At 36.4% G+C, this 20,112-nt stretch overlaps 2 protein-coding genes across 2 annotated transcripts; one reads left to right on the forward strand and one right to left on the reverse strand.

Annotated features, from left to right (window-relative positions):
• The first annotated feature begins 2,874 nt into the window (after nucleotides 1–2,874).
• On the forward strand, nucleotides 2,875–3,655 carry LOC145056884 (receptor-like protein 33). The gene is made up of 3 exons (XM_079004608.1): nucleotides 2,875–3,377; nucleotides 3,466–3,531; nucleotides 3,616–3,655. The coding sequence occupies exons 1-3, from the start codon at nucleotides 2,875–2,877 to the stop codon at nucleotides 3,653–3,655; spliced, it is 609 nt and encodes a 202-aa protein (XP_078860734.1).
• A 7,468-nt stretch (nucleotides 3,656–11,123) lies between these two features.
• Nucleotides 11,124–13,814, reverse strand: LOC145090996 (F-box protein At4g22280-like). Its single transcript, XM_079028932.1, has 4 exons — nucleotides 12,803–13,814; nucleotides 12,505–12,651; nucleotides 12,275–12,423; nucleotides 11,124–11,483 (listed from the first exon to the last, which is right to left on the reverse strand). The coding sequence occupies exons 1-4, from the start codon at nucleotides 13,697–13,699 to the stop codon at nucleotides 11,465–11,467; spliced, it is 1,212 nt and encodes a 403-aa protein (XP_078885058.1). The 5' UTR covers nucleotides 13,700–13,814; the 3' UTR covers nucleotides 11,124–11,464.
• Between the last annotated feature and the right edge of the window lie 6,298 nt (nucleotides 13,815–20,112).

Raw genomic sequence — 20,112 nt, forward strand, 5'->3', positions numbered from 1 at the left:
CTGATCAACTTCCTTGCCTACTTCCAATAGAAGATGAAGACACCATTTTTTATTTCACGGGAGGTTCTAGGGCTTGAAGGAGCATAACATGTGCTTAAATACAACATATTCTGCCACATAAGCAAATCATTTAACGACATGGCATCCACCTAAGCAAGGTGACCGGCTAAAATAGTTGTACCGGTGAAAATGCACTACAAGAAAAGACTCTTTTACGACACGCAAACAACGACACTCATTGATTTATGTTACGCAAAAGAGAGTGGCATTAAAAAAGTGTCGTCTCTTCAAAATATTTAAGGATTTAGATCACACATTATTGAGTGCCCTTAAATTAGTGTTTAAACAAAAAAACACGGAGGGCACCTATAATAAAATGTGCGTCGTCTAAAGATGTCGCTTTATAAATTTTAATGGAACGCGCGTTCCATACGGGGGAAAATGAAATCCTAAAAAATAAAAAACCCCGCTATCTTTTTCTTTTTTCCCTCATGCCCTAATTATCAACGATACTTCCTTTCCCTCTAGTCTCAGTCGCTGCCTAGGGTTTTTATTGAAAGCTTGAATCGATAAACTGAGGTAACCAAAGGTCAAGCGAACCGGGAAAGGGTTTTCAGTGAAATCTACTGTTACTCTTTGAAATCGGATCCAATCCCAAAAATTAGAACTCCCGCCTCTTCCAATTAGCAAGAAAAAGCCTTAGCCTTCGTGTTCATAGCAGAATTGCTCTTGATTTCATGATCAAATGCCTCGTGACGACGATGAGATAGTGTGAGATCTATGAGAGATCCAATCCAGAGCATGCTTGTGATTGTGTGGCCATTCTCGGTCAACTCACACACTTTGAAACCCTAATATCATATCATGTCCGCCACTAGCTAGCATCATTTACAAGTTGAAACCCTATTCACATATGGAAACAGAATCATCCTGGTACCCTCGTCCTCAAGCTCTTTTAACTCCTTCATTCTTCTTCCAGTGGAGTTATTTGCCAAACTAGCAGATCCCACCACTACACCACCACCAGCCCCAGAATCTTCGTTGCCATCCACATCTGTGCCATCCCCGAGTTTGATCTCTACATCAATTGCTTTATCACATGCACCTGTCGTTGGAATCCCACTTGTGGTACTGGTGATTCCACCTCTGGCTCCCACGATTCCCCCAACTTCATCATCGACTAGTGGTGCTCCACCTGCGGAAGTTTAATCACACTAACTTCTCCAGGTATATCATTTGAATTTCTATTCTCATTTCTTTGTTTCATAGAATGGTTAATGTATTCAAAGTTTTCGTATACATGTTTCTCTTTCTGTTGTGCATTTCGTAAACGTGTTTCTCTCACTTTCAGTTGGTAAATTTGTTTGCAGTCTGCAATTCCAATCGCAATATCTAGGGTTAACCAGGTGGAAGCAGGGAGGCTCGACATTGAAATGTCAGCCATGCTCAAAGAGCAAATGGTTAAAGTTTTCTCTGTTATGAAGGTACGTCACACGATTCATTGATTATCCATTATTAGTTGATTACTATATCCTAATTAAGCATAATTAGATGCTTTTTTACACTAATTAGTCGTGTTCATTGGAGATTAATTATGTTCCTCTTCTTTCCTTTTTGTGATTAGCCAGGATTATTATTTCAATACGAAGCAGAACTTGAAGTTTTGCGATTCAAGCCCTAGTCAATGTTGTTGACCATCTTGGCACTGTTGCTTACAAACTCACTCACCTTCTTGACCAACAGAGTTCAGAAATTTCCTACACCAGTAACACCTTCCCCACGGTAATCATCTCTTCATCAACCGCCTTCAGTTTCTGTTCAGCCGGTGATTAGCTCTTTTGTTAGTTGCTCTTAAATTGTAGGTTACCCTTCTCTGTCAAGGTTCAGAAGTTTGTTCTGAAAATACATCAGCAACAACGGTTTGCATAATCAATTTGAATCCAAACTGAGTGTTTGACATTGTAAGCTCTACCCTTCATGTTTGTTTTGACTTTTGATTGAAGTTTCAATAAATGAGGAGCTTGAGTTGACTGTACTTGCTGATTTAGGTATTGGAGTGTTTCGAACTTCAGCCGAATAATAATGTCTTCTTGAAACTGATCCCTATTTTCCCCAAGGCACAACACTTAAATATGCCTGATTAACGACTGAAAGGCTATTACAAGGGTACATGATTCACAATATGTTTTCTCAAGGGATGAGATCTATACAAGAATTGCAATCATTGGGCATGTTTGCTTGGTGTTGGAATTTAAGATTCCTTTCCATGGCTGGCGTGTTTGGTTGCCTTGCCAAAATGGATGGAATTTAATCCCATAGCCCATAGACATAGAGTCATTTAAATTTCATGTTTGATGGATTTCAGTTTTCAACATTCCTTGGTGTGAGTAGATTACCTTTGCACTTGTGTATGTTGGAACAACTTCACTCAAACATTATATTTAATTTATATAACCATGTGCTTACTTAGTTATATACTTATGTGGTTATCAGCCGATTACCTTTGCACTTTTGTATGTTGGAACAACTTTGAAGGACCTGACTGCTGTTACTCATGAATGGAGTTAATTCTCAAAAACTTATTTGGTAATATATATATATATATATATATATATATATATATATATATATATATATATATATATATATGCCTGTGCCTGTGCCTGTTTTATTTTGAATATTATCTATTTTTTTCATTCATGCATCTCATTAGCAGTCTAACGCTTCACAAGGTCAGAATCCTAATTCCCCAAGGTCAGAATAAATTTGCATGCATTATCTAAGCCTTTTTCTGAAAGGCTAATTGTAGACATAGCTCACAATAGCTTCAATGGTACTGTTCCTGCAGATTGTTTCTGGAAATGGGATGCTATGATGACTAGCACTGATGGAGAAGCATCAGGTAAGAAACACCTAAGTTTCACGGTCTTATCTCTTGATCCAATCTACTATCAGGATACAGTGACAGTCACAATCAAAGGACTTGAGTTAGAGCTGGTGAAAATCTTTACAATCTTCACATCCACTGACATCTCAAGTAACCGTTTTTCTAGTGAAATACCAGACATAATTAGGAGACTCAATGCTTTGTATATGTTCAATTTATCACATAATGACTTCACAGTCTTAATCCCACCATCTATCGGGAATTTGAGTCAGCTACAATCATTAGACATGTCATGGAACAAATTAATTGGAGACATCCCATCAACGCTCACAAATCTTCCTTTGTTTTCCTCCTTTAATCTCTCATACAATCAATTGGAAGGAAGAATCCCATCAGGCTCCCAGTTTCAGACCTTCCAAGACACATCATATAAAGGAAACATAGGATTATGCGGGTCTCCATGGATGATCATCAATAAAGATGTTGATCTGTATGTTTTTTCGAGCCTCATTTCAGCATTATTTTTGTATATGGCATCGGTAATCATGAAGCTCAACATGCTCTTGTTTATAATGCAGTTCAATACATCTTTCCTATAACAACTTTAGAGAAAATACTGTGCCATCAGGTTGTGACAGATCACTGTAAGTTTTCAGCTCTCAGATGCTCTTTTAATCTGCTCATAAAAAGTTAAAAACTGAAGTTAAACATTTTCTTTCATTCATCAGGAACTTATACAGAAGCTACTTTACTGGGAATAATTCATAAGTTTAATTATACACTACTACTATTCTTCAAAAATAAATGCAACTTTTATGTAATAAGAGAGATTCCAATTAAGTTTTTCATATTTGATTTTGTGTAGAGAGCTTGCAAAGTGCCTTCGTCCTTGCATCCAGAGTAATGAGCAACATTGTTTCCAGTAACATTGTGTTTCCATAATATTAAAAACAAATTAAGCTGATCCCTTTAATGTTTCTCCAGACATATCTTCAGTTCATATCAATTGTGGTGGGCCAAGAGTTACCAATGGAAAAAAGACTTATGAAGCAGATGAAGATCCAGGTGCACCTACAATTTTTGTTCCTTCAAACGAAAATTATTGGGGATATAGCAGCACAGGAAGTATATGGAAAGTTAAGGAAAACCTTATTAAACATGTCACAACTAATTTATATTTAGTATTTTTGTCTAACAAATACTAAATAATGTGTTCCTAGGTTTAACCTTGTGGTTGGTGGTGGGCCCAATGGTAGTGTTATTCCTTATTCATGAAACGATCAGAATGTCACAACTCACACATAGTTTTACTTATTACTTATATAATATTATATAAATTTTGTAATTAGTTTCATGATGTTTTATGATTTCAGAGAGAAGTGTATGATCTGGTTGTATGTATACAACTTTGCAAACCTGGTATGAGCATCCAGCGTATACACAACTACTCGGTATAAATTTATTACTGCTTAAATCTTTGGTTCTGAATGTCATCACCTTTGAGGTATATAATATAATATATTTGATTATAATATTTTGAGTTTTCTTTTATTTATAATTACTTGATGTTGTGTAGGATGAGAAACTTTATAGAGGATTAAAGGCGATGGGAATTTTGAAAGATCTTGAAGAGAATGTGGAAAAGGACTGGAATGGGACATGGGAGTCTTGCAAGTTCTACTGTAGTTAATGAAGAAGAAAAATGAAAAGAAGAACCAGAAATCAAAAGGATCTCAATTTGAAGCACGTGTCATTGCTCTCAAAATTACATGCCCTATCTGTTTAGGTTTGATAAAGCTGATCGTTTATTTGAATTCTTATCTGGATTTCACATATATGATTAGAAGAAATTATTTATTCTATATGAACAATGGTTATTTTGATGTTGTAGCTGAGAGAGGAAGGAATTCAGAAGATTGTTTGCTTGTTTTAGTTCAACCGGGCTTTAAATTACACATTTGGTTGAACTTTGATCTTTGTTTTGTTTGCTTGTTTTAGTTCTATTTGGCTTTATTTCTGTTTGAATTTGATCTGGTTTTCATTTGGGTGATTAGACAAGATGATATATTCTATGAATTTATTGCATTTAGATAATTGGAAGTGATAGTATATCTATATGAACAGTAGTAATTTTGTGGCAGAAGCTTGAAACAAATTAGATGATACACATAGATATAGAATAATTTCTTGCTTATTTAAGTTTCATTTAGTTCTGTGTAACGCCTGTGTTTCCGGGCTTTCCATTTTTAGCAATGTAATAGTCTAGGTTAACCTTTGTAACCCGTTTTGAAATAATAAGGGTGTATTATTTGAGTATTATGTGTTTTGTGCTTAATTGCTTAATTATGTGGTTTGATTAATTAAGAATAAAAATAAGCGTCAAAATTTAAGTGTAAAATAAACTTAATATCTTTGGATAATGTTGTAGTAGTTGAAACGAGGTTTCCGAATATATATAGAACGCCCAAATCTGACTTCGTATGAGGAAGTTATGATTTATCGAAGTTTCGGCTTAGCAGTATGCAGCCTGAAGTACTCGATTTGAGATCGAGGGGTTTTTAGCCGAAGCAATCTAAACGAGGATCGAAGGTCTCGTTGTTGGTATCGAAGCGATAAAAATTTAGGCGAGAACGGACGTCAAACGAAGAAGTTATGAATTTATAACGAAGTTTTTCTGTCCCGGCCTATTAAAAATAAATAATAAAAATAAAGTCAAAATTAGCCGACGGAGTCTAAACGAAAGTTGTAGAGCGTAGTCTCACCTTCGCGTGGATTTAAAGAACGTCGAAAGCGGAGTTCGTATGAAGATGATATGAATTTCCGAAGTTTATTAAATATTTTGTATTTAATTTTAATTGGAAAATCCGGCATTATCCGAAGGGGAGTCAGCGATCCGACTCGAAGTACGCCCCGCGTACACCGAACATGTCGACATTCGCACTCGAGTCTTCAGATGACGCATGCAGTGACGTTTCGGAAGCAGTACGCCCCGCGTACTCCAAGGCTCCAGCCTCCTATAAATAGGATGTGAGGGCAGCCGGTTCTTTTGTTCATTTTCTCTCTTCTCTCTCCCGTTTTGCATCGATTTGCGTTCCAGAAATACCTCGAAGCCCCGGTATTATTCTCGAGCCCCGAAGCAAGTCCCGAGATCCCGAAGATCCCGAGAAGTGCGGTTCCCGAGCCGAAGCTCTGCCCGCGAGAAGTTCGATTTTGTAGAGATTTTCCAGATCTGCTGAGGATTACTACTTCTGCAAGTCGTAGTGTTGTCCGATCATCTTCTGATCAAGTGAGTATATACTACCTTTCATAAACACGATAATAATACAAGTATGGTTTGAGTGTATTAAGTAAATTGTGGTTTATACGTGTGAGTGTGTAGTTACTTTCTTCTAACGCGTAACTATGAAGTATTTTATACGATATACTTGTTATGTGTATATTTTGTTGTTATATGTGTGAATGTATATTCACTTTATTCTATCTCATAGATCTGATTTGTCTTCTATGAAATACGTGTTATTGATGGGTTTTAGGCATAAGAACAATCCTATGTGCTCATACAAACCCTAATGCTTGGATCTAGGTTTCTCTATTGTACATGCTTTGAATCCAAGACTAATAAACTTAATTAGGGTATAGAGAATTACCTTTGATTGTTATATAGCAATAACAATCAATTCCTTGCTTGGATTGGCTTCAAAAGCTTAGTGCCTCAAATGCTGCACCTCTAATGGAGTCACAAACACCACTAAGCAACTTGGATGAAGAGGGAAGAGAGGAGAGGCACCAAAAACGGCTGGAAACCCTAATAGAAGTGCTGTTCACGTTTTGGGGCTTAAGGGTCCTTTATATACATGTAGGCTATTAGGGTTTACAACTAGGAAACCCTAATCTGACTGCTTAGGCCCTAAGCAGCCCATGGACTCCTTAAACATATCCCTTGGACGATTTCTAATGGGCTTCCCATAGAATTCGTCCAACCTATATATTATTAGGTGATCCATAGCCCAATTATAATTATCTTATAATTACAACTTCAGTCCCCTAAGTTTAATTAATCTCTTTTAGCCACAAAATTAATTATCAATTAATTCTTGACTAATATTAATTAAACAATATGATTTCTCCTTTAATATATTATTCTCATAATATATTAATAAATCATATTTAAACCTCTCTCTCTCCTTAATTCATCCTACATATTGCTATGGTGAAGGCAACCCAAAAGGACCATGCTCATAATCGGGTCAAGTACATACCAAAATAGTTATGGACTTAGACACTAATCCAACAGTTATGTGAGTATGCCTCATCTGTTATGTGGAATATATATTGAATGAAAATGATATACAGTTTTTAAACTATGTATGAAAATATATATTTTTATCTACTAATATGTTGGGTAGAACATGGGTAGATAGTTGGTGTGTAATAAACAGATGAGAGGCCTCGATGTTGTTGTTGTTGATCTAGTTATTCAGCGGAGTATGAATAACGACCACGGACTCTTTCTAGACAGTCCAGTGGAACGCTAGCAGGTTTATAACCTGTAGGTGTTGTGAACGATGTGTTCACCGGTGTACTCTATCTCCCTCATGGTTGCCTTTAGGATATCTATTGTTGAGGAAACCCCTTAGCAGTAATGTCCGTCCTGATGAAAATCCTAGATTAAGTCCCTTGAGATAGATGTTATTTTAGGGACGTAAAGTGAGGATAACGGGAATGGGTAATCGGGATAGTGATTGGTTAGTGAAATTAAATATAATTTATTTATTGTGGGTTGAAAACCCTATATGCTCACCAGGCTCCCAAGCCTGACCCACTCAGTTTTATTTGTATTACAGGAAGTGGCGCAAGGGCGTAAGATGGATGAATCATCGAGTTGTTTTGTTTACAAGTCTGTATATGTATATATTTGTTGAATGACTTGTAATGTTATCGTTTATGCTTTATGGTCTGTATCGGAACATGACATCCCGAGTTTTGATTATATAATGAAAATGCATCTCTTGATGAAATGCTTTGATAAATATTATTTTATCATGTTTTGTTTTGGGAACAAATTCTGCAACACTTTTAAATCAAAAGGATTTACTCTGAAATTATTTTAAAAAACATAAATGAAATCGGTCTTTTCTGGCCGAGATTTTGGGGATGTCACATTCTGAATGATAGTAAATGACCATTTTACCCTTTTGTCCGGAATTAGTACCTATTGAAAAAAATGACTTTCTTGTTTGACACCTGCTTGTTGTAATTGACTTACAAATCTCTTTGAAAATCTTGTTCTCAACCCTTTTTTATATTAACAAAGAAGCAACCTTTATGCAGAAAGCGTATGCAAAATACATGAAGGAATATTATATAGGAAGTTAAGCAGGTGTTGAATCGTATAACAAAGAAAATCTGAAAAAGACAAACCCAAATGTGTATGAATCTGCTGACCGGTTATGGTGGTTCCAGGTAGCACCTTCAAATGATAGCATCTGTTCTTCAAATATTGACATAAGGCATGTACATATCAACAAATGACACATTTTAATCATTAATATAAAATCCAAGTTTCATGATTTTTTATTTTAATTACAGGTATCATTTGGATCTATGCAAAAATGTATTTGGAGAACGTGTGTGTATCCGGATGTTGATGCAACAAATGTTTACTATGGGGGCAAAAACATTGCTGGTATGAACTATGAAAATTACTATTTATATGTAAATTTCAGGGTTAATTATTTTTGGTGAATTTTCATGAAATATGTAGGATCAACATTAGGCACACATTAGATTTTCTGAAATATTTAATGAAAAAAACTCCCACTTGTTGAATTTCTGAAATATTTAATCAAAAAATGCCCAGCATCTCACATGCGTATATTGGTGATGCATGTAGTGATTGAGAAGAAGTAAATGTATATGGTGATGTTGGTGTTTAATAATCTGTTAATGAGATGAGAGGGAGAGGGAGAAGTAAGACTAACCATATATTCAAAATCCTATTTACAAAATGATCCAAAGAATCATTTTCCTAAGCTTAGTGGCCTAATTGGCATTGGCAAAGAAAATAGACAAAAAATATATAGTTGGATGCCATACCAGCTCTATCATATCATCTTGTATTGTATTGCATGTTAAGTTACCGATTTGCCATGTGCAGGTTCTAATAACTCTAGCAACCTCCTTCCATGCCCTGAAGCCTCTCAAAGTTCCTGCATTAGGTTATTCTTTTTAGAAAGGAAATTTTCAAAGGAGATTGCCAAAGGAGAATTTAGTCATCATGGGTTTCTTTTAATGTTGTACATGTTTTGTTTTCTATAACAAATCTTATGAAATATTAGCAATGTGTTACATTTACTTACTATTGGAATGATTATTTGTATTTGATATATTAGTGCAATGAATTATCTTTTATTGTTTATGGTATTTTATTTTGTATTATGAGATTTTTAATGTGTTATTTAATTTGAAAATTAGTAAATCTATCAAAAATATATAACTTTAGAAACATTTAAAATTATGACACGCAAATATGCGTGTCTTCTTTCTTTATGACATGGGTTTCCTTGATACGCATTGCGTGTCATAAAAACGCATGTCGTAAGGTTACGACACGCAAATGCGTGTCGTCTTCCTTTATGACAGGGCCTTCCTTGATACGCATTGCGCATTGTAAATGCGCGTCGTTTATAGACGACGCGCAAAAGCGTGTCGTCTCTCATTATGACAGGGCCTTCCTTGACACGCATTTGCGTGTCATCTGAGCGTTTTATGACGCACATTGCGCGTCGTAAAAGGCTATTTTTCTAGTAGTTATGGGTCAATTTGAATAAATTATCCGATATTTTTTCTTTTTTCGTAAATAAAAATTAATTTGGGACTAGACCGTAAAATGACCCAAAACTTTGGGACTTTTCTGGAGATTTTCCCTAAACATATCATAACATTGTATCACATAATTAACCATATAGCTAAAATTTAATAGCAATTTGCGTTAGAATGTATTAGCAAAATAATAGTACCCCTTCAGTTTTCACTGTTGAAAATTGTAGTGTTCATGCGTTCTTACTATTCTCTAAGAATATGAGAATCCATATGTAATGTTTTGTTTTCAAATATGAGCATCATCTTCCTTGTTCTTGGAACAATCCGATTTACCTTCCTATATTTGAAAAGGACCTATTGGTGGATGCTCATTGATGTTGTTTACCCCTTTTGCTAAGTGTCTGAGATGCTAAACAAAGCATCACTATCAAGCATAAATGGTATTCTCGTTAACAAACACATTTCCTAATTAAGAAGTGTGTTTGACATTACACCTACACTGACAGACATATGTGGTTTTCGGAGTGGCCGGTGCAACTCCTCAAATTTAAAGCACACTGTAATTTTTTTCGGAAATTTTCCAGGATGCCACCCTTAAAATCATGTGTCACCCCTGAAGTTTTATCATGCGTCCACCACTGTCTAATTATATAAAATAAACTTAATGGGATTTATTATGAAAAAAAGTGTAAAGTCATAATAACCTAAATAAACTTAAAATCATCTCTCTCTTTCTCTCATGTAGATACCACTTACGGATCTACGTTGATTTAATATTTGAAAAACTAAATCCTATCCTAATAGCAATAGAGTAGTATTTTCAAAATTATTAGAGTCCAACTTTTAAAATACTAAAAAAATTATCCTTTTATCTTATTTACCTGATCCTCCTTTTAGTTTACATATCATATATATAAAAAAAATTGTTTATATAAAATTTTTAAAAATAAAAAACATGATTTCCAGTGTTATAACCTAATAACTACATACATAATTTGAATAAGTTTATTCTAATAATTGGCACATTGAATATTAACGCATATTTATCACGTATAGTGAAGTAGAAAAGTTGATTTTTTTTAAAGGCTGAGTAAAAAAGTTGATATTAACACAATTTCCCCAATTAACTTGCTTTCTTCAATTGCTTCCTACTTACCGCTTAGTGCTAGATCGCAACACAAGCTAACCATTCTTTGGTTTAATTCCATCAAACCCTTCAATTCTCAAGTATCTCTCTTTAAAAACGATTTTCTCTTTTTTTTCTCTAGACTCTTCTTGTAGAAAAACAAGAATAGGACTCAAAGCTTACATACCAACTGTCCCATTTAACATAAGTACATAACATGTGTACCAAACACCTCATATCACATACTGAAATTACTAGTTTTAGGGATATATAAAAAAAAATACATAGTTTTTCATCTAAGTAATCTATCATTAATGTCCCTGCTTCCAAAATATGGGTGTTATACTAACATAACACCCATTTTTTGGAAGACAGTATTTCACAAAATTTCGGCATGTCCTTTACATAAAGTCATCCATTCCCAAAAGAATCCAACATGTTTTACACTTGTAATTAAAGACTATTACAAACATTTACATTTCTAAACTATATATTTACATGCAAACCACTCAACAAAATCTCCCATATATACAATTAATACCTTCCGTAAAATGATCATCTTCTTTAAGTATGAGATCAACATGAGATTATCAAACACTTGCTATGTCATCATTTGCTTGTTGTCTTTATTAGTTCTCAGATTTGTACCTGAAACACACATCGATAACACAATAAATACAGGCATGATATAACATAAAACATCAAGATCTCTAATTAAGATCTCTCAATCATACGTATAACCAAAATCAAAATAATTATCAACTCGTGTAAATGAAAGTGATAACAAAGCATGACTTACATCCATTTACAACTGTATCTTTTCTCTTTCCTTTCTTGTTACAACCTTATTTATTTTCCCAATCTGATCGTTATATTGTATTTGGTCTTTTGACATAACAAATCACACGTATAGGCACACACGTAAAGCAACAAATTTGGTACTTATGTGAATATTCTAGATAACGCACGTTTAACTTTGTCTTTGGATGAACTACTTATGTTCTATTATGTCGCTTTTTAAATCTAAAAAACCCCAAAGTTACAACTTAAAGGGTTATAAACATTCAACACCATATCAATATACCCATTTAAAAACAACACAAAACAATCAAACAAAAAGGATGCAAACGAGATAAACCAAAAAAACATGAAACTTAGTCAACACTTTTGATATTACTCTCTATTACTTCTTGCAATATATGATATTTAACATATATAATTATAAGGTATGAAACCATAAACTATACTAATTTTATCAAGCATGAAAAAACTAGAACTTGCAAAGATTCAAAACGCCTCCCGAATGACTTCAAATGAATTCAATCCGACACAAAGCAGAGGCACGGAGGAACTTTAATAACTTGTTACGAATATTAGGATTGATTTTATGAGCATTTATGCTCAACTTCTCCAAATGAAACGATTGTTCCAACATATACCTGATCAAGGGGAGCTCTTCTTGTGTGATAGCTTCTTTGTTGAGTATTTTGATTTCTTTCATTTTATGCCGCAAACAATCTGGAGGATCTAATAGTGGGTCCCAGTTCATGTTAAATGGATGTTGTTCACGCGGAAAAGGTACAAGTCCCTAGTGAATGATGATAAACAAATAAATACCAATAATTAGCCATTGGAAAGCAAAGAAAGTGTTGCGTACACAAAAACTTACATCCATAAAGGTAATACGCTCTAGATTAGGCATTTTGTCAAAAAGAGTTGGCAACAAAAGCCAGCCAATACGAGAGTCAAGTCCAATCACAAGTTTGACCAAGTTTTCGAATATGCCTATGGTTACAGCATCCGCATTGTGGAGAGCCTGTATAAAACAAATAGAGTCATAGGATATATCTAAAATGGGCATAATTAAATGCACAAGGTAATGTTTGTGTACTATTGAATGTAATTAGTAGTTATGGTTTAGGATTAAAATAATAAGCGAAATATCTTAAATGGATAGAGAAAGATACCGTTAATGTTGAATCAGTCAAGGTCAATAATTTGACCGATGATAGGGTTGGAAGAAGATATTCAGTATTGCGAACAGCTGGGGTGTTCATGTAAACTTCTACAAGAGACATCAACGGATTTGGAAAAGTGTAGTGTGCTGAAATTACATCCACAATGTACATGTATTCTAGGTTAGGAGCATCAATGACAGCTTTATAATCTCCATGAACACACAGTGAAAATGATATCCTTAATCTCTTTAAAGAAGGCGATGAGACCTTAAAAACCTCCAAATTGTCTGAGGAACCGATTACCTGTCTCTCCACAAACAATTCTTCCAAAACAGGACACCCTGAAATCAGATTTGTTAGTGATTGATCGCCAGAATAAACAATGGATACCAGATTGATTTTCTTCAGACAAGGAAAAAGCAACTCATCTTCAGGCACATCTAAAACGAACTCTCCTCTCAAAGTTAACACAACGAGTGCATTGCAACTCCTAAACAAATTCCAACAGAACTTAACCCTAAATCTATCAGCGGGAAACCTAAGTTCAATTTCTTGAACCTTAAATTTAACAACAGCACAAAGCCACTCATAAACACGATTGTAATCGCAGTTCTTTGAACAGTAAAGATAGAACCTATTAGTACGCATAACACCTCGAACAGCAATGACTTGATCAACTGAATCGTGAAATTTCTTCACTTCTTCAGCTGACCGACAAAAGGGCATAACGAAACGGAGATTTGGGAGAAACGCCCAGATGTCCTTCCACCTGTTCGACAAAATGCGTGTCCGATTCGCATCAGCTTCTGGGAGAAATGAGAGGATGTGTGTGAGCAGTGCGTCGGGCAATGTGCTTATGATATCTTGTTCTTCTTTGATTTCCGAATGCCTATGCCGTTTGGACATAGCGCAAAGTTCGATTTTTTGAGGAAATGAGAATTGGGATTCTAATTCAAAACAAAATTCTAGGGTTTTGAATTGGGGGTTTTAGGATTTCTTTTGCCTGTTTAAATGTTCAGGGGAGGTTTTGTTGTTGACTGTATACAATTTCTTTTGCCTATTTAAACTAGAAAATGTTTGACTTTTCAAAGAAATATAATGATATTAGTTGGTCAGTATTCTATTTTTAACATAACATTAATGGTTTATTTAATAACAAAAGTTTAAAATTAGGTGGTATGATAAATTTACACATCCCACGGTTACCAATGGTAATTGAAAAACATTTAACCCATAACTGTAAGTCAAAACTTAGTGAGTTCCTCCAAAGTACCGCACACCACAATATACATATAATGCATGTATATACATGAGCCTTCAGTCTGACTGGACCGCCTCGCAAGGCCTACAATACTCATTGATCACTCACATGCGCCTCTACTCATCTCATGCCTACAACATACAGTTGATCCGCACCCAACCTACATCATACAACTGGCCCACACAAAGTAGGACCGCCTCAACCCACCACCTGATATGTCGACATATATATTAAACAAACAATCAAATAAGAGCATAAACATACTCAAGTATTTACACTAGTCTACGTGTCTAAAATCTAACTACAGTATACCATACCTCATATAGTACTCTATATCACTACTGGCGGATCATTAATGAATGCATAGCTATATGTAAGCAGAGGTGAGATAGACAGTTGAACATGTGATCATACTCTAGTGCCACAACCAAACAAGGAACGGGCAAGAAAGCCTAAATCAAGAGTTCTCAGGTTCTCCTACATGACTGCATACAACCCTTATGCCACTCAACTAGACGATCACCAACCTCTGGTACTCGAACCAGCATACTACTACTCTTAGTGAGTTCCCCCAAAGTACCACCACACAACATATAATCAAACACATAACGGGTCCACAACCTCTTGGTTGGATTACCCCTGGCCCACAACCTTTCGGTTGGCTTGCCCCATACATAACGGGTGCACAACCTCCTGGTTGGATTACCCCTGGCCCACAACCTTCTGGTTGGAATACCCCGGTTGGTTGACTGATAGCACAAAGCAGTACGGTCTCAATCCTACCATACCATGTCGACATATACACAACGAATAACATATATCCAGCAACAAATAATCATATAACCAGCTAACAAACTAGCAGGCAGATCCATAAATCACTATCATATAGCAACATCCTATATACCAGGATATATTATGCAACACCCCAAAAATACAGTCCAAAAATTTTGTTTCAAATCATTTTAAAATCATAGTAATCCAATCATCACATAAAATCATAAGTGGTAATATCTCAAAACATCATGTAAAAACACTGTATCCAAATAATATGTTAAAACATCAGAGTAAATCCTCCCAGGCTAAAATGTTGTGGTGTGTGTCATGCAGTCATCCCGAGCTCTTCCATATACCAGCGGAAGTACCTGAAACCAAAACTGAAAACTGTAAGCACGAAGTTTAGTGAGTCTCCCCAAACTACCACATATCATATAACATGCAGCTAGGATATACGGGCCTCACCCACACTTAAGGAGATACGGGCCCCTGCCTACACTCGGCCGACTATGAGATACGGGCCTCGCCCACACTCAGCTGGCTAGGAGATATGGGCCTCGCCTACGCTCCTCTATATGGGAGATACGGGACCCCGCCCAGACTCCACTAACTAAACATACATACAAGTATCACGCAGACAACCAGTATAACCATAATCTACTAATTCATATTCATACTCAGATAATACTAAGATACGGGTTGTGCCCACACATAGCTACTAATCATAAACAAGTCTAAGATATGGGCCCTGCCCACACTTAGCTACTAATTATAAACAAATCTAAGATACGGGCCCTGCCCACACTTAGCTACTAACCATCATACATACTCTACATGGGTCGGCATTGGTGCCTTCGACCCGTTCCTACTGAAGGAAACTCACCTCATAAGCTAACGGTGAAATCTAGTGTGAGAAATCTCTGACGGCTGCTCCAACGACTCCCCAGCTATCATTATCACAATAACACTTAGTCAAAAATTGATAATCCTTCTTAAGGTAAAAATACCATTTTTCCCCTAATCAAAGTCAACATTCTGGTCAAAGTCAACGCTCTGGGTTGACCTCAACTCGCCGAGTTGATTTATTAACTCGTCGAGTTCTATAAATCAAAAACCCTGAAATCGTGATCCAACTCGTCGAATCATCCCCCTGACTCGTCGAGTTCCTTGGCTACTCATAGTCGCGATTAAGCGAGTCAACTCGTCGAGTTCTACCATATTCATAATCGGGAAAAATCGCCTCAAATCGTCTCGACGAGTTCCTCTGTCTGTTTGGGCCATCTTAAGGATAAAGCCCATACACTTCAGATCTAAGCTTCTTGTTTCCCATACACACCGAAAACGTCCTTTTTGAGGGTAAAGTTTCCAACTTTACCCGTTAATACCCTCATTTGACGGTTTTGGCTCAAACCTTAACTCTCTAGAACTTAGATCTTGGTCCACAAGTCATCCATACTCCAAACTAAAGCTCTTAAACAGATATCTAGGCCTTAGACATCATTTGAACACATAAAGCTTCAGCTTTTTCCTCCATTCATGGCCTTTGGGGGGTTAAAAGGCCAAAATGACATCTTAGAGCTTGCATGGGGGCTCCAATGGCATAAAGTTTGCACCTTTATGCCATAACAACCCTTAATGATTCCAGATTTGAGGGTATCCTCACTTGGGATGTCCATATCCCAAGGATCAAGCTTCTTGGACCAAAAACCTAGTAAAGTGAAAATAAGGAGATCTAAGAAGCTATTAGCCAAGTTAGAGACTTGATTACTAGAAAATGATGAGCGTGGAAGGAAGTCTCTGGATCTACTATCTTCTCCTTGAATCCTTTAGCTTCTTCTTCTTCCACAAGCTTCACGAACACACAAGGATCACTCAAAATGGCTTACAAGCTCACAAATGCATTAGGGTTTCTGAAACTAGGGTTTGGAACTCCGAGGCTGGAAATGAGGTCAGCAAGTGGGGATTAGGATGCTTAAATAGGGTGCAAAACCCCAAAATTAGGGTTTCATCCTGGCATCCCTACTCGTCAAGTCAAGGCTCTCGACTCGTCGAGTAGGTGACTTAAAATCCCGCGGCCATTCTGGTTTCTACTCGACGAGTTTTAGGCTCCCAACTCGTCGAGTAACTCTACAAAAGTGAATAAATTATAATTAAATGCATATCGGGAACCAAGTGTTACACATAACTAAAGGGGACGACATTGGTGCCTTCGACCCGTAAGAACAGTGAGGAAACTCACCTCTCAGTCGGAATGCCAACTAAATAAAACTCTGCTCTGAAAATCTGCTCAATGATCACATAACCAAAACCAAAACCTAATCTTTAATTAAAAACTCAAATACCCAAAATACCCATATGTCAACTTGGTAAAAACTCTGGTCAAAGGTCAAGGTTAGCGAGTCAACCCAGTCAAGTCAGCTCAGGCCTCGTACGCGGGGCGTACTTGAGCCTTGATCGAGATCGGGCAGCTGACCTCGTACACTCGGCGTACGTATCGAAGTCTCACTTTCCACATTAAGAGCTTAATTCTTTGACTTATTACGTCCAAATATAGATCTAATGCCAAAATGCTAATAAGAGTCGTAAAGTTTCCAACTTTTTAACTTTGCATGCTCGGTAAGTGCTTAATACACAAAATCATAACTTCTTAACACCTTAAGACTTTCTAGAGCATGCATGGGGAAAAACTAAGCATCAATACTGTATTTTTATGACTAAATACCCCTCATTAGGTCTGAAAGGGTGTCTTAATCAATTAAGAGCCTGCCATACTCAAGAATCATCATAGTTGGGACCAAAAATGCTCCAAATGAAGAAATGGCTAGATCTACAAGATAAGATGGTCAAGCATGGAGCTTTTTACCTCCTGGAGGCTGCTAGCAAGGAGAGAATCCCAGATCTAAGTTGCTCCCAAGCTTCAATGTCTTCCCACCACCTTCATCTTCTTAAAAAATAACACCAAAACACAAAGATGAGCTCAAGATGCACTATACTCACTTAGGGTTAACAAGAAGACGTTTTCTCAAGTAGAGGCTGATGAGGGAATGAGAAATGAGGTGATAATGATGCTTATATGTGGACCAAACCCTAAAAATCAGGGTTTGAGGTTTTATCACGTACGCCCTGCGTACTAGGGTCCTCCTCACTACGCCAATCATACACAAATTACGCCCAGCGTACTAACACTTTGGCTAAAATCATCAAAATGCCACTATGGTTCATTCTTGCAATCTTTCTCAAGCATAAGGGTCCAAATGCAATATTCCTTCATACATAGTGTTAAAACTGAAAATACATCATCATCGGGATGTTACAAAAGTAGTCAAAAGTCAACGGCCAATGGTGAACAAAATTGAATAGTCAACCAGGTCAATTGTCACACGACGTAGAGACCTCTTGGCCATGTCGTGGGCATGTTAGGACAAAACAGTCCACATGCAGGACCTCGCCACATCGTGGCAATCTCTTGGCCATGTCGTGGATCCTGACAAAATGTCATATTCTACATTAAGTGCTTAATCCTTACATATATAAACCCATAACTTCAGATCTAGTCTATTTTATTGACTAAATCGATAAAGTTTACAACTTTATCCATTAGGACTCCACCACAAGGCAAGATCTACAATTCTATGTCCAATAAGTCCTTAATGTGACCCAAACTTGTGCATGAACACAAGATGACTCCAAACATGGCTCTTTTCTCAATCATCATAAGCTTAGAGACCATGAGAGGACCATAACAAGCTTTGGAGTTCCTCAAACTCCAAGAGCATCCGTGGAAGGGACCAAAAATACCCAAAATAATCCCAAACTTGAATCTAGAAAATGAAATGCTAGGTTATGAACTTTATACCTCAAATAACTCATAAATCAAAAGAGAATGATGGATCCAAACCAACTCCTTGCTTCCTTACACTAGTGTGAACTTCCTTCTACCTCAAGCTTCACCACAATCCAAAGAATAAGCTACAAATCAATAAGATAGGCTCTCAAACATGCATGAAGGCTAGGATTTCATGTTAATGGATTGAAGGTTGAAGAGCATGCCCCAATCCTTGAGGTTAGGGGCTTAAATATGGATGAAACCCTAAAAATCATAGGCTTGGGCTGTAGCCGTTGCCACGTCGTGACATCCTTCTTGCCACGTCATGGTGGCCATCCAATGTACATATTTTGAAATTGCAATGCATCGTCGTGGTACTCTATTCTCCATGTTGTGGCACAACGTTTTCCCCAAAAACCTCACCTTTGATCCCTCAAGCCCTGAACTGATCTATTCTGGAAAAAGGGTGTTACATTAAACCCAAGTCAAACCAAGTTTTCTATGACCAACATATGAAAAAGTGAGGAAATAAACTTAGTTAATGTTTTGGAGCTACAACTAATTGATCTCATTTACTGTTTGGAAGTAAAATTATACTTTTAGAAGCTTAAAGTTTATTATCATATACTTTTTGTAGCTTCATAGTTTCTGTCTTATCATATACGTGAGATAGTATGATGTATTAATCTCTACCCTATATATATATATATATATATATATATATATATATATATATATATAGCTTGTTTAAGTTGCAAGATATATATAGTTTTGTTCTTTTGAGTTGTATGTTTGATATTAATATAAATGAATAATAAACTTGGTGAATTGGATACAATTTCAAAATTACATACAATGTCAAAGTTCATTGTCATTGATGGTTGGTTTTATTTATGTAGAAAATATGAATTTGCGTTGTTTGAGTTGCAAATAGAAAAAATGGTAAAATATTCATTTTAATCATTCAACACAACCAGTCAGATGTAGATTCAATCATACTTCATACCAATCAGGCCTCGAACTCAGTTAGATCTAACTCAATCAACAACTATCAAATAACCCCTTACCAAGTATCCTACTTTTAAATTTTATAGCTCCACTATCATATAAATTCCATAGCTCTATTATCACGATATTTTCCCGATTAATACTCTTAAAAGAGAAAGTTAGTGATGATCCGTCTACTAAATTTTAGCATGATTATAGGATTGAATGTCAAATTCATAAATAGATTTGATGGAATATATGCGCTTGAAAAAAAAACGTCTCATTCCGAATAGATGGTGTAATGGTGTGTGGGAGTGGGAGTGGGAATGGAGAGAGTTGGTGTGCGGTAGTGTCGAAGCTGACCAACTCACGGTTTCATAGGTTGTCTCACACGTTTCTTATCGATTTCATACCTAGACACACGCCTGTGGGAGGGGGCGGACACACTTAGTGTCTTGGGGCGGCAAGGGA

The sequence above is a fragment of the Lactuca serriola genome, chromosome 1 (assembly GCF_051521515.1).
Source record: "Lactuca serriola cultivar US96UC23 chromosome 1, Lser_US96UC23_V15, whole genome shotgun sequence".
NCBI lineage: Eukaryota > Viridiplantae > Streptophyta > Magnoliopsida > Asterales > Asteraceae > Lactuca > Lactuca serriola.